The following is a 13,798-nucleotide window of genomic DNA, read 5'->3' as shown; positions in this document are numbered from 1 at the left end:
TCGGAGACCATTGGTTCAAACGTGTTCATGAAAATGTGTTATGAAGTTTAAAGTGTTATTCACATTATGTAATAATGATTTAAATATTCGAGAAAATGTTGCATAGTAATAGCCCGCCATTACAATGTCTACTGTGTGCCAGACACTTACTGTTATTAATTATCCCCACTTTACAGGTAAGGAAAGGAAGGCAGAGAGAGAGCGAGCACCAAGCCAAGGTCACAAAGCTAGAGAGTTGCAAGGACAGGGTTAGACCCAGGGCCTGAGAGACTCTGAGGCCAGGGCTCTAAGGCTCTCGCAGTGATCAGGGATCTGTGGCAGGTCCCTGGAGGACAGGCAGGGGGGCAGAAGGCCGGATCCCGCAGCCCCGCTCCACCCAGGCACAAGCCCAGGTGTCCACAGTCCACGGTGTCACGGAATGGAGAACAGCTCCACTCAGCTCGGGGCCCCCTCTCCTCCCCAGGGCTTGTCTTCATGCCGGGAACAACCCTGCTGACGGCAAAAGACATACTCTACCGGCTGCAAGCATCCAAGGCCAAGTGCGTCGTGGCCAGCGAGGAGGTGATCCCAGCCGTGGAGTCCATCGTGTCAGAGTGTCCTCACTTGAAGACCAAACTCCAGGTGTCTCCACGCAGCCGGCAGGGGTGGCTCAGCTTGCAGGAATTACTTCAGTGAGTATCTCCCCATCCTCATCTGCGGTTCCAGAACCAGTACCACTCACAGCTGCATCTCAGAGTCGCCTTGCCTCCGAGGACTCAGTAATGCCACGGGTTGACCCGGGCTCCTGCCCAGAAAGGAATCACCCGATGGCAGGGGGAAGGCAGCTCTGCCTCCACTTCCCGTTCCCACCTGGCCTGCCATGAATGTCCTGCATAGCTTGGCCCTCGCCTAGCTCGTGGACGCATCTCCCACCGCCCTCCCTGCCTTGAGCCCCTGTGGCCACTATTTTAGTTCCTGAAGCATGCCTTCCCTCAGGGCCTTTGCACCTGCTCCTCCTGCCTGGCATGCTCTTCCCTGGTCCCTTTCACAGTTGGGTCCTTCCTGTCAGATTTCAGCTCGGATGTTTCATCGTCAGCGAGGCTGTCCCTGACCACCCTACGTAGAGTAGAATTTCAAGCTACTCGGTCAGCTCTTGTGTTCTTCACAGTCCCTGACGCTAGCTGAATGTCACGACCAGTCATTTACCGTCTCTTTCTCTCCCGTACCTGTCATTGGCATATTAGGGTCCATGGGCCAGTTCTGGCTAGACATCTGTTTTTGTAAATCAAGTTTTAGTGGAACACAGCCACACCCCTTTGTTTACATACTGTCTATGGCTGCTTTCCTCTTATAAGAGCAGAGTTGAGTAGATGCAGCAGACACCTGAAGGCACACAAAGCCTCAGATATTTATTATCTGGCCTTTTACAGAAAAAGATTGCCAACAGGTAAGCTCCAAGAAGGCAGAGGCACTGTTTGTGTAGCTGATCACTCCATCTGCAGTTGCTACCATATAGCTGGTGTTTAAGAAATATTTACCGAATGAACGAACGAACAAAACAGATCGGTTAGCCTCAGCTTTCCTCATATGTGAAATGGGGATCATTATACTGTGCATATCTCAAGTGTTATTTAATGACAAAATAAGCTAATATGGGAGAAAGTACTTTCCGCAGTCTAAATAAAAGGGGAAGAAAAATGGTAATGAATGGTTTTATTGTTCATACAGCTGTTAAATAGCTTATGTCTTAAGAAAAACTTCTTCCAGAGAAGCTTATAGAAAGGGGACACGAAAAGCCTGTTGAATAATAGACCAGTTTTTCTCTTTTTGTTGGAATGAAATTTTATCCGACTAATTAGTGTAAACCAAATCCTGTCGATCAATCCCCAAATTCTCTCCCAAGGCCCATGTGCATCTTGCCTTTTATAGACTGTGCAACTTTGGGTAGGTCAAGTGACATCTCTGAAACTCTGTATCTTCTCCTTCAAATGGGGATAAGGATAGTGTAGTTGGAGAAGAATCAAATGTGAAATGTTTAGTATAATGCCTGGCAGAGTAATTGCTCCATATATATTTCAGTAATGATAATTATGGCCATTATTATTATCAAGTAGATACAGTCATTCAGCAGTGCGGTGATTCCCAGGTTATTTGAATAAGCTCCTCCATCGGTAAAATATTTTTTAACACACTCCTCAGATACATATATTTCTTTATAAATTACATACATGTACTTTTGAACATTACGCAAATATAAGAAATAGGCATTTTGAAGGATGAATAAAAGCATACATGTAACTTGAGGTTCTATTTTCTTCCTCTTCCAAGTTGTCTTGCAAACCCCCTGGGCAATACGCACCCCCACTTCAGAGGCCCCCTGTCATAAACAACTACCACATTCTGCTGAGTCCCCAAGAAACCTTAAAGGTACCACAAAAGTGACAGGATGGACCTTGAACTCAACGTGAATTTCAAAATGAAATTTAAACATTTGTTGGGGAGGGGGGTGTATTTTTCAAGATAAGGGGAGTCCCTACTTCAAACGATCAACTTTGGAGTGTCTGACTCCACAAACGCACGGAGCGCTCCTCTGAAAACGAAGGCAAGCAGAGCGATCGCTGCCAACAGATGGCCAGTCTTTGAGAAAACCACACGCAGGAGGAATGAGGGCTCGCGTCACATCGTTAGAGTCTGTCTCTATCCAGGGAGTTCATTTTAAGGCTTCTCACCCTCCTTCTGCCTCCCAAGGATAGAAGTCCATGAACACACTCCAGAATACTCGTAACAGGATGGAGGAAAGGTCAAAATCATGGACCAGACTGATGTTTCTCTTTTTTATCCTGGTAAAATGAACCCTTCCCTTGTCTTCCCTTCACTTTTCCACCCCCCGCCCCCCGACCTCCCGAGCTATACAGGGAATGGTCTACTATGACGCACGTCGCTGCCTGACACCTGAACAAAATCAGTTTTATCAGTGCAAGGAGGACGAAAGGGATGCTCTCTGCTAAGGGACTGTGTCTGCCAGCGATAGTGAAGATACTGAATAAAGAGTATTCCAAAGTTTGATTCAAATGCCAAAAGACCTTTCTTTAAATCATAAAAAGCTCCTGAGATGTTCATAACCACTTATAAAAATTCAATACTAATTTTTAAAAATTCATAGATTAAATAAAATACACATCCATCTATTATTGAAAGAGATTGTGCCATTTGGCCTACAGAGAGATGGACTTTAAAGAGACAGACAGACAGACAGACAGGCAGGCAGACAGACGAACCCTTAAATCTTAGCAATGCCCTGCCAGTTCCTTTAGGAGCTCGTGAAAAATGCCTCTCAGGCAGGCTCTGGATTAGGTTCACTATTAATGACCTTCTAGTATGAAGAGTGTGGACATGCAGAGCTAAGGGAGGAATATCAGAGTTAAACTTGTCTGCCATCTGCGGCCACCACCTCGGGGGTCCTGTTTTCCAGAGCCGCCTCTGAAGAGCACAGCTGTGTGGAGACCACAAGTCAAGAACCGATGGCCATTTATTTCACCAGCGGGACCACCGGCTCTCCCAAGATGGCCTTGCACTCACAGAGCAGCCTCGGGATTGGGTATACCATCTCTGGAAGGTAGGGAGAAGAACCCTGTCTTTGCTAAATGCCTCTCTGTGCCTAGTCAACGCCTCTACACGGATGGCTGTTGGGTATCGCCCATGTGACATCTCCAGAACAGAGCTCTGACGCCCCTGCCCAACCCCCGCTCAGGAGACGGCACCGTCTCGCTGACTGATGCAGCAAGAACTTCATTCGATCCCCACAGGAGCACATCTGACTCCTTGTCCTCACCGCCAGGGAGACTCACCCACCCGGAAAGGCCCTCCTAGACATCCGAAAACGAGCGCATCACTGTTTCATTGTCCTTAGAGCACGTACGGCTATTTGAAATTACGACACTGATTTGTGCATTTCCTCATTTTAATGTGAGCTTATGCGCCATTTAGCTCCCTAAAAAGAGCAGAACTCTGTTCTTTTGCTCACCGTGCCTAGCATATAACATTTGCTCAATAAATATTTGTCGCATCGATGGAAAAATTCCGGAAACTATGCCAAACCCAGCCTCCCACTCTACTCCCAGACTACCTAGAAATTAGAAAAAAGTCCTCTACGAAAGTGGAAGGGAGAACCCCTTATCCTGCCTTGCGGTTTCTTTTGGCCCCTCCCTGTAGCCATTGGGCTCCCGGGCCAGTCCTCAAAGATACCAGCTTGTTCGCTTTCCCGTTCTGTTTTGGTCTGTCTTGTCACTTCTCCGCATCATTCAGGTATTGGCTAGACCTGAAGTCCTCAGACATCGTATGGAACCTGTCCGACACTGGCTGGATCAAGGCCGCCATCGGCAGCTTGTTCGCTCCCTGGCTTTATGGAGCCTGTATCTTTGTGCATGAGATGGCCCAGTTTGACGCTGACACCTTCCTAGACGTAAGTTGTGATGTCTAACTACATCTCTAACTCGTCACCCCCAAAACCACAGAAAAAGGACTCCTTAGAATACAGGGCTTCTTGGCCTTACAGAAATCACTCCTTTTCAAGAGGCAAAGCCTCTGGGGACTTGGTTTTTCCGTTTATTTGACTGAGTGGAGAGGGAACACCTGTCACACTCCAGCGCGACATCCTCTGTTGTTCAAGATTTGCTAATGTCACTAACTCTGTGGCCATTTAAAATTCCGATTCTCAAAAACGAATTAGAAGTCTCAAGTCTAGACAAAGCTATGGTTTCTGATTAGTGAAACAAAGACAATCACTGTCAGATCTGAACCCCTGTGTGGGGACCGAACGCGGGGTCCCCCTTTGCCCCCAACCCCAAGCTTCTCACCATTAATTCTCAGAACCCAACACTCTTCTCGAAACCAGGCATGTCCCTCCATCTCTGCCAGAGACAGCTAGACGGAGGTATCGTATTGCTTTAGCATTTAGAAAAGCGTGCTTGGGTAATTATCTTTCAAGCATGAAAAATCTATGAAGTTTACAGAAGCGCACATTATTAAATACACAGCACACCTGTGTGGGGGGAAAAGCTATACACACCCTGTGATTGTGCGAACAGGTCTGACGAGATGGCTTGAGATCTGAACAGAAATGTAGGGTGACATAAGAACTGGAATCTCTACAACGGGTTACAAAGTGGCCTGCGGTAGATAAGATGACTTGGCAGTTTCAAAACTTACATCTGTAACAGAAAATTATCCTTTTTTATAAAATATTAAATACCTTATAATAGTTAAATAAAACATTTAACATATATCCTTATTTTAATATTCTTACTTAATGTTATATCAAGATTATTAATATCAAGAATTCTTATTTAATACTATATTAAGATACATTAATGCTAATAATATAGTAATCATTAATATGATTGATATATTAATACAATGATATATATCTTACTAACTGTAATATTAATTAGGAACATCCTTATTTTACAGAGACAATGTGTGTATTTTCAGGGCTGTAAAAACATTTCTGGATTTACACTAATCTTAGTGACAAGCACTACACTTAATAAAAACGGTCAGAAGCACACACAGCAGCAATGCGCACTTAAGGATCAAAAGTCACTCTTGCTTTATGATGATCCAGACGCCTAGACACACATCTGGAGTGTGTTCTCTCAAATGCTTAAATTTAACACAAATTGTCAGTTCATTACGTGACACAGTGGGACCTCTCAGAAAGAGGATCTGTAAAACATCAGCATTTCTCCAGATTTCAGACACCTTCGACTTTAAGGAACTAGAAGTGTAATGAGCCTGGTAAATCTTAAACAATTAAGAAAAGGCCTGGAAAAAATGCTTTTCTGATGCACGTCATCAATTCCCTCAAAAGGACTGATATCTTTTACAGAAACGGTGATGGAAAGGCTTTGGTGGGCTGTCTTACAGGTGCAGAGCTGGTACTAACTACCCAGTAGTCACTACTTAAAACTCCATCACGAAAGGTATTCTGCCGCCTCAGGGTAGAATGAACCGGTTCATACTTTGGAGTGGTTCTCAAATTGAAATTCGCTTTTTGTTGAATTTGACTGTGCATGTCTATGACTATCACATACACTTATTCTTCCCAATAATTGAAAATTCCCAATGGACTTACAGTCACTGGCGACAACTAATAAATATTTGCTTTCTTATTCCTATGAGATGGGCTCACGTGAAAATGAGACAGTGAGGGGTCGCAGACATCAGCTCTCACCGTGGCCTGTAATGAACCGCTTCTGACATCCGTGTCTTTCTCCATCATCCAGACGCTTAGCACGTACCCCATCACGACCCTGTGCTGTGCTCCCACTGTGTACCGGATGCTCGTGCAGAAAGATCTCAAGAGGTACCTGGGCGGAACCCTCCCTTTGAATGCCAAACAAAAGCAATAATGGGACCAGAGAATCTACCCTCGGGGCCTGTCCTGTGCGTCGTAGGATGTCGGCCAGCATTCCACTCTGGCCTCTTTCTACTACGTGTCAATAGAACCTCTCTCTCCACCAGTTGTGAGGGGCGAGAATGTCTCTGGATATTATCAAAAGTCCCTTGGGGGAGAAAAATTGCCCCCCAGATTGAGATCAACAGGGGGACCCTCCAGGGGCAACGGAGCAATTTGCAGGAATAACCAGAGCCCACTGTCTCAGAACATCCATGCCCCCTCCTGAAAACCCCACCACAACTACATTCACACTGCCTTGAAGAGGACCTAATGAAGTCTATGACTTGAGGATAATATTGAATTTGGCCGAATCACCTGAACATCCAGTGGAGTTGCAATGCATCTTTATTTAAGTAATAGGAATTTGATCCCTGAGGAGAGACAAAGGAAGAGAGAAACACTGAGGTAGTGCGGGCTGGCCCGGCCTGGCCCCGCCAGGTGTGGACGCCCGGGAGGGACGGTACCTCGAGAGACGCGATAAGTGGACGCGAATCTTCCCTCTTCCTCGTTAGTGCCAGATCCTTGGTGGCCCTCCAGCGTGAGTGTCTTGCTCACCTTTCAGGAGTAATTCAAGGACCATTCAAAGGTCACTTGAGTGGGCACGACTCCTGTCCCACCGTGCCCTCCCGCCCATTTAGGACCTCGCGGTGTCAGAGTCGGGCTGTCGCAGACTCTCTCGCCCCAGTCCTGGGGGCGGCTGAGTGGGAAGGCCAGTGGCTGAAAGCTCAAGCTTCAGAGTCGAACGGGTGGGGCCTGCTCCTTACTGACAGTGTGACCTCAGGCACTCAGGTGACCCCGACAAGTCCTCTGAAGTCCCAGCACGAGAGAGGATGGAGGGCCGCCTCGTGGGGCTGCGGTGGGAACGCAGCATAAACAGTGCTGGGAACCTGACGGCCGGTGGGTGCAGAGCGCGGGCTGCCGAACGCGGCCCTGTGTCCTCTGCGAGGCCCTGGGCAAGTTCTTGAACTTCCCTCAGCCTCCGTCTCCTCATCTGTAAATTAGGGGCTGCGAGGACTGTACAACACCCCAGAAGCCCTCACGACACAGTCAATGCTCATCGAATGCCACCGTGACATCACTTGGCTCGCAGAAGTGCCTGATTTCATCACTAGCCTTTCCCCTACCTTTCTCCTCCTTAAAAATCTGATAAAATGTCGGATTGGTCAGGACGCTTGGTTTTAATCGCCAACGCGTCCACATGCCTAGAACACCGTCTGACAGGACGGGGGGTGCGTGACAAACACTCCCTGGATAAACCCGAGACCTGGCTCTCCCGCTCGTCCGCTTGTTGCCAGGGCACCCTGATTATCTTCTCAGACTTTTCCCCCCAAAACCCCCACACATCTGTCTCTCCAGATACAAATTCAAGAAGCTGCAGCACTGCACGGCAGGATCGGAGGGCCTGAACCCCGAGGTGCGCGAAAAGTGGAAGACGCAGACGGGCCTGGAGCTGTACGAGGGCTACGGACAGACCGAGTCGGTGGGTTTAACGGCGGCGTTGAAGTTGATCAGGCCGGCAGCCCTCAACCCCGGACTGTCACACGACACTGGGACTGTCAACTGCACCCCAGGAGAGTCCCTGTTGTGCTCTGAAGCTTTAGGGAGCGTCCCAGGGCACCTCACCTTGCCAGCAGTTACCAAAACCTCTGAGTCACCGTTAGGTGTGGCCAAAGGGGAACGATGGTCATTCCGTAGTCTTCCTGTCTTCTCCCCACACGGGGGACATTTCGGAGGTGCTCGGGATTGAGAGGCCCCTGTATTACACTCACTCCAAGCTGCTCTTAATGGACCCCTTAGTCTAAAGGGGTGGGTTTCAAAGCGTGTCCTGGAACCAGCAGTATCGGCAGCACCTGGGAATTCGGTAGAAATACCAATTCTCAGACCCTCACCCCTCCCCAACTCCCCGAGACCTACTGAATTAGAAATTCCGGGCTGGGGCCCAGCATGTGGGTTTAACAACGCTCCAGGTGATTCTGAGAACCCTCAAGTGTGAGAATCACTGGTCTAAAATAATAGATTTCAGAGTATGAGCTTGCAGACTGGGAAAATCAGTCAAAACTGCGTCCTAAGTTTCACTGTCATGATATACATAGCTACTGAAAATGAATTTTTACACACTCACAGAAAACATGTCTTCCCAATAGGGAATAATTTGTGCCAACCGCAGAGGACAAAAGATTAAACCTGGCTCGATGGGGAAGAGACTTCCACCCCACGACGTCCAGGTGGGTTACGTCTGATCGCCTCACTGAAGAAGACAGAGTTTGGGGCTTTTCTGCTGTTCATGATACAACCCTTCCCGACCCACGTTCGTTTTGTGAAAAGAAAACTTGAAGAACCGGATTGTTTCTTTCATTCTAGATTATAGATGAGAATGGCGACACCTTGCCACCTGGCAAAGAGGGAGAGATTGCCATCAGACTGACGTCTCCACGGCCCTTCTACCTCTTCTCTAAATACGAGGTACGGGAGTGGAGAACACGCTATTCACAATCTCACAGAAAAGGGGGTGCAGGGAGTCACACGGGCTCGGGGTGAATCTCACATGCGCCATGTTTGGCGACGTGCCCTGGGACAAGTCACAAAATTTCACTCTGGTTCCTCAACAGTAAAGGGGCGAGATCATCTGTCCCTTACACCTTGTGACGATAAATTTCTATGTGCATGAAAGCGATTGCAGGGCTCGTCCCCAGGGAGCACGACTGGACAAGCCACCAGGGAGAGGGAGTTGTATAGGTCCTGCTTTTTATTATCCTCCCAGGCCTTTTGTATTCTGTCCCAGGAACTACCTGCTATAAAAATTCAGTTAGAAATAGAATGTGCAGTGTACCAGTCCGTCCCTGGGTGCCACAACCCCCGTTGCCGTTTCGACCAAATTAATCCCCCACGCCATCTTCGATCCCTAGGACAATCCGGAGAAAACTGCCGCCACGATGAGAGGAAACTTTTATCTCACCGGGGACAGAGGCAGGATGGACAGCGACGGGTACTTCTGGTTTGTCGGCCGCGCGGATGACGTCATCATAACCTCCGGGTCCGCACGTTTGCCCTGCTGGGAGGTGACCCTTGGCCGGGGGGAGAGGTCCTCAGGCGGCGTCGTGACCCGAGGCCCGCTGTCGCCCTCCAGGTACCGCATCGGGCCGTTCGAGGTGGAGAACGCGCTCATGGAGCACCCGGCGGTCGTCGAAACGGCCGTCGTCAGCAGCCCAGACCCGGTCAGAGGAGAGGTACGGCCCATGCCCCCGACTAACGTGGCGACTTCGCGTGTTCACGTTCTGTCCCCTCGACCACTCTAAAGCGTCCTGCAATTCCCGTGAGGCACACGTGTGGCCGAGATGTGCACGAGGCTTCGACTTCACAAAGGCATCGTGTCCCAGAGGGGATGTTAGGGTCCTAGGGGTCACAAGTGACAAAAATTCAACCCAAAGTGACTTAGGGTCAAACACAAATGACCATATTGGCTCACACGTAAGTGAGGACTTTGGGTACAGCTCCGTCCACGGGTTCGCGTGAAGTCGGCAAAGTCTCTCTCCATTTCTGGGCGCAGTCGTTCCTTATGTCACCTCCACGTGGGCAGGTTCTTCCTACTTGACAGGCACCAACTGTGGACCTGCAGAGCTTACGGGCCCCAGGGAAGGACACGGCAAGCTTTCCAGCAGCTTCCAGCCACTCCCACAATGGCCTGTGCTGATCACGGACCACACCTTAACCACGATGGTCCGGTGCAGGCCGACGGGCCAGCCCTGGGGCCCATGCCGGTCACGGGAGGTAGGAGTTAGCGGTCACCCCACCAGAGAGAAGTTAGGGTCCTCCCCACAGGAAAATCGCGGTGCTGTGACTCGAAAGGGGCAATCGATTCCGCCCAAGCAAAGAGCTGCAGACTGCACTCTGTGCACGATTGGCACGGAACTCAGTCAATGTCCTCACAGACACGAGGCAAACAGGAGACTGCGTCCGGGGTCCCAAACAAGCCCCAAGCCTACTCAGGACACAGTGGAAGGGGAACGGCAGCAGGAGCAGGAGCTCCGGGGGAAGCCGTGTCATTTGCGGGGAGGAGACTCCTTTCCCCGTGGACGTTTCCTGCAGACTCACGAAGAGGCGAAATTTCAAAACACTTCACCTGACGGCGGCGTCCCACATCTCTGTCTCTGCCCCGTGCTCACACACCAGGGACCCTCTGCAGTGACACTCTGGGTCCCGTACTCATCCTTCCCGTTCCAATGCCACACTCAACGATCCCAGCCTCCAAAGTATTTTGCCCCTGACACCATATTCTCCTTCTCTCAATATAATTGATTTCGGCCGATCAGCAGAAGGGAACACCAATTAGAATCAATGTATGAGTGATTACTACTTAAATCTACACTTACAAACTCAGTAATTATCTCAGTGGTGGGTTTTAAATACAATTACGAAGACAAGCAAAAACTATCAGGCAAGAAAGACCTTTCCGACTTAGATCGATCCTTCCCGAGATTCCATCTCCCGGGGCACACGAGCCCTCCTTAGTGCTCCCCAAGCCCCTTCCAAACCAGCACTCTCTACAACCTCTGTTTGTACCCTTACTGTAAGCTTCTAAGAGTCTGGGTTTGTTGGAGGAAGTGGCCACCTGCACCCTTCACACCACAAGCAACTGACCTGGAGTTAGGTCTCAAAACCTCATTTGCTGGATCCAAGCGTTGTTCAGAGGTGATCTGTGGCATTTGCATTCATCACTCAAGCTGCTGTTAAGAAATAAGTACCCGGGTTCAGCATTTCCTTCCAAACTCCTGCTGGGTCTGAAAAACAAACCTCCATGTGAACTGACTTTCCTCCTGCAGGTGGTGAAAGCTTTTGTTGTCTTATCTGCGTCTTTTAAATCATCCAACCCAGAGAAATTAATTCCTGAACTTCAGGCTCATGTGAAAGAATCAACTGCACCTTACAAGTACCCAAGAAAGGCAAGTATTTCGCCCAAAAGTTAAGTGTATGTTACCGAGAAGGGTCTAAGCTAGGAAGCGTATAAGTGTCATTAGCTTGTGACTTCAGGGTAGCTTATTATATAAGTAGAAGACACCTATTTCAACTTGTTTAGCCCTAAGAATTCTGCGTTAAAATATTTTATATCGGGACAGTACGATTGCTTGATAAACCACAAGTTTTGATTAGCTCTGCAAAACTGAATAACTAAAGATCCTTATAGGACTAATCAGTCCCATTCTGTGAAAAAAAAAAATGGTGGCAGACCGTTTCTAGTAAAAAGACCGTACCTGATTCATCTACCATAGCACTCTTGGGCCCTTATTCATTCAAAGCACATGCCTTTAATTATCAAGTAACCAAATTATCGAGTGACTTAAATTTGGTCACTTGATAATTTATGCAAACTGTGGAATCTTTCTTGCGAACTTCAAGGGAGGATTTAAGAAAAACTCTTTATAAGACACGAACAGTACTGCATGTCCTTCTACCCAGGAATCCTGCTGGTTGGTGAAATAAGAATTCCATTTCAAGTGGTATCATCGGCTAAAAGATGGTTAATTTCAACCTAACTAGTTAAATTTTCTCCCTTAAATTCTCTGAATCAGTGACCAGGTGACTTTCAAAAAGGGTGGAGGATGTTTTAAAATACAGTTAAGTCTCATCTTGAGGAAACGGTCTTTTACCATCAAGTCAAAGCATAAGGAGAAAATTACGTATACTCAAAATCACCTCCAAAAAATCCTCCACAGAACCTCCAGGACCCAGCTCTTAGAAGCTCAAAACCCAAGAATTACCATTCTCTGGGCATTTACATGTGGCTATTTCCCTGGGGGGATTAGAGGCCAAGGTCTAGTTTGAAATGGGGGGAAGCAATGGATTCGTCTTCTAAGAAAGCATACAGGTGGATCGGCACTAAAAAGCAGGATGAGGAAGCCCCGCTGTCATCTGTACAAACGCAAGTCTCTGCTGTCCAAAAACATTCAGTGAGCTTAGGCTAAGGTAACCCCGGACCGAAACTCAACGCCTGAGTCTCAGGAAAGCGCTCTCCTATTGTACTGACAGTTGGGGTAATCGAAACAGAATTGACTGTCTCGTCATATGTTTTTGTTGCTTAGGTGGAATTTGTTGAGCAGCTCCCAAAGACAGTCACTGGGAAGATCAAACGCAACGTTTTAAGGGACCGTGAATGGGGAAGAATTTAGCGTGATGGGAACCTGAGGCATCAAGTCGCTGCACTTGCTCTTAGTCCTTGCTTTCTCGTAATTCGGCAACGACTCTTTAAAAGGCTTAAGATGATTCCTGGCTGAAAACTAAGTTTGTGTTCTGTACTTAGCCACAAGTAAACAGAAATCTAAAATCTTTGAGAAGAGAATTGTCAATGTCCAAACCGACAAAGGAAATGATTGTGACTTGTAGCGTTTAAAATTGCAGGGGTCAAATAAGTTTGGAAATGCACAGTGGACAACACATTTCTCTTGTGTGTGATTAACTCAAAATAAAGATTGAAACTGAGAAATGTTCAAGAGAGAATTCTGCTGAACATTTTTATATATTACTAATTCTTTAAGGTGGGATCAAATATTAATGTTAAAATGAGAAACAACTCAAAAGCCATTAAGTGAATTTAATTAAGTCCTTTCACTCATTTTGAAGCAAATTCACTGTAAAATATCTAAAGCTTGGGCCACTTTGAGTAATTATTCGAGAGCAGTTAAATTTTTGTGTATTTACTTTTTAGGATAATGTCATGACTTTCATGCATCACTTGATATTTAAACATTTTTAGGATACATGTATTCACTATCAAGCAAGAGATTGTATTACCAAGAGGCAGGAAGAGAGTACAGAACACCAATCTTTAAGAAACAAATTTATTTTGATTCTAATGAAAAAAATCAGAAACTCTGAGAAACAAGCTCAATATTTGGCCATAGCAAAAGCAAAATACAAGTAAAAATAACATTTAGAAGGTATGTTTAACTTTAGAGAAATATATTTTGTAATACCAAGTTTAACACTTTTCTTCCATGAAGCGAAGCAAATTTACTGAACCATAACACTGAACTGGACTTTTTTTTGAAACTGACACAATGTTTTTAAACAAAATTTAACAACAAAAAGCACTGAATTCCACCCCTGAAATCTCATCATCTGTAAGTAACATGCTCAAATGTCGGTGAACATAAACATTTGTAAACCTGAAAACAACTCATTCAATGAACAAATGCAGTCCGACAGAATACAGTACTTTCCAGCCAGGGGAGAACAGCTCGTCACACTCAGGTCTTACAAAGACAGACAAATACAAAAGGGGGTTAAAACAAACTACTAAACCCAAATCTTTTTGTAGAGTAGCAGCTTTCATAAAGCAAAAGGAACCTGGTTCCGCACAGTCGTGTG

At 46.9% G+C, this 13,798-nt stretch overlaps 1 protein-coding gene across 4 annotated transcripts in view; it reads left to right on the top strand.

Moving 5' to 3' along the window:
* The window catches only part of LOC120600542 (acyl-coenzyme A synthetase ACSM4, mitochondrial-like), a 47,362-nt gene extending 34,434 nt beyond the window's left edge, over positions 1–12,928 (top strand). For 2 of the 4 annotated variants that reach the window (XM_039859954.1, XM_039859956.1), the window contains 11 exons: positions 464–671; positions 3,452–3,595; positions 4,285–4,441; positions 6,264–6,343; positions 7,793–7,916; positions 8,581–8,661; positions 8,798–8,899; positions 9,343–9,470; positions 9,564–9,663; positions 11,257–11,376; positions 12,514–12,928. In XM_039859954.1, the coding sequence (XP_039715888.1) occupies positions 464–671; positions 3,452–3,595; positions 4,285–4,441; positions 6,264–6,343; positions 7,793–7,916; positions 8,581–8,661; positions 8,798–8,899; positions 9,343–9,470; positions 9,564–9,663; positions 11,257–11,376; positions 12,514–12,600 (1,331 nt within the window). In that variant the 3' untranslated portion in view covers positions 12,601–12,928. Of the gene's footprint in view, positions 1–463; positions 676–3,451; positions 3,596–4,284; positions 4,442–6,263; positions 6,344–7,792; positions 7,917–8,580; positions 8,662–8,797; positions 8,900–9,342; positions 9,471–9,563; positions 9,664–11,256; positions 11,377–12,513 lie in introns of those variants that run through there. The other 2 variants (XM_039859955.1, XM_039859957.1) reach the window with 2 other exon arrangements.
* Positions 12,929–13,798: the final 870 nt, after the last annotated feature.

The sequence above is a fragment of the Pteropus medius genome, unplaced genomic scaffold (genome assembly GCF_902729225.1).
Source record: "Pteropus medius unplaced genomic scaffold, Ma_sr-lr_union100, whole genome shotgun sequence".
Classification (NCBI taxonomy): Eukaryota; Metazoa; Chordata; class Mammalia; order Chiroptera; family Pteropodidae; genus Pteropus; species Pteropus medius.
The sequence above is the reverse complement of the archived record's forward strand: the minus strand, read 5'-3'. Positions and strand labels throughout refer to the sequence as shown.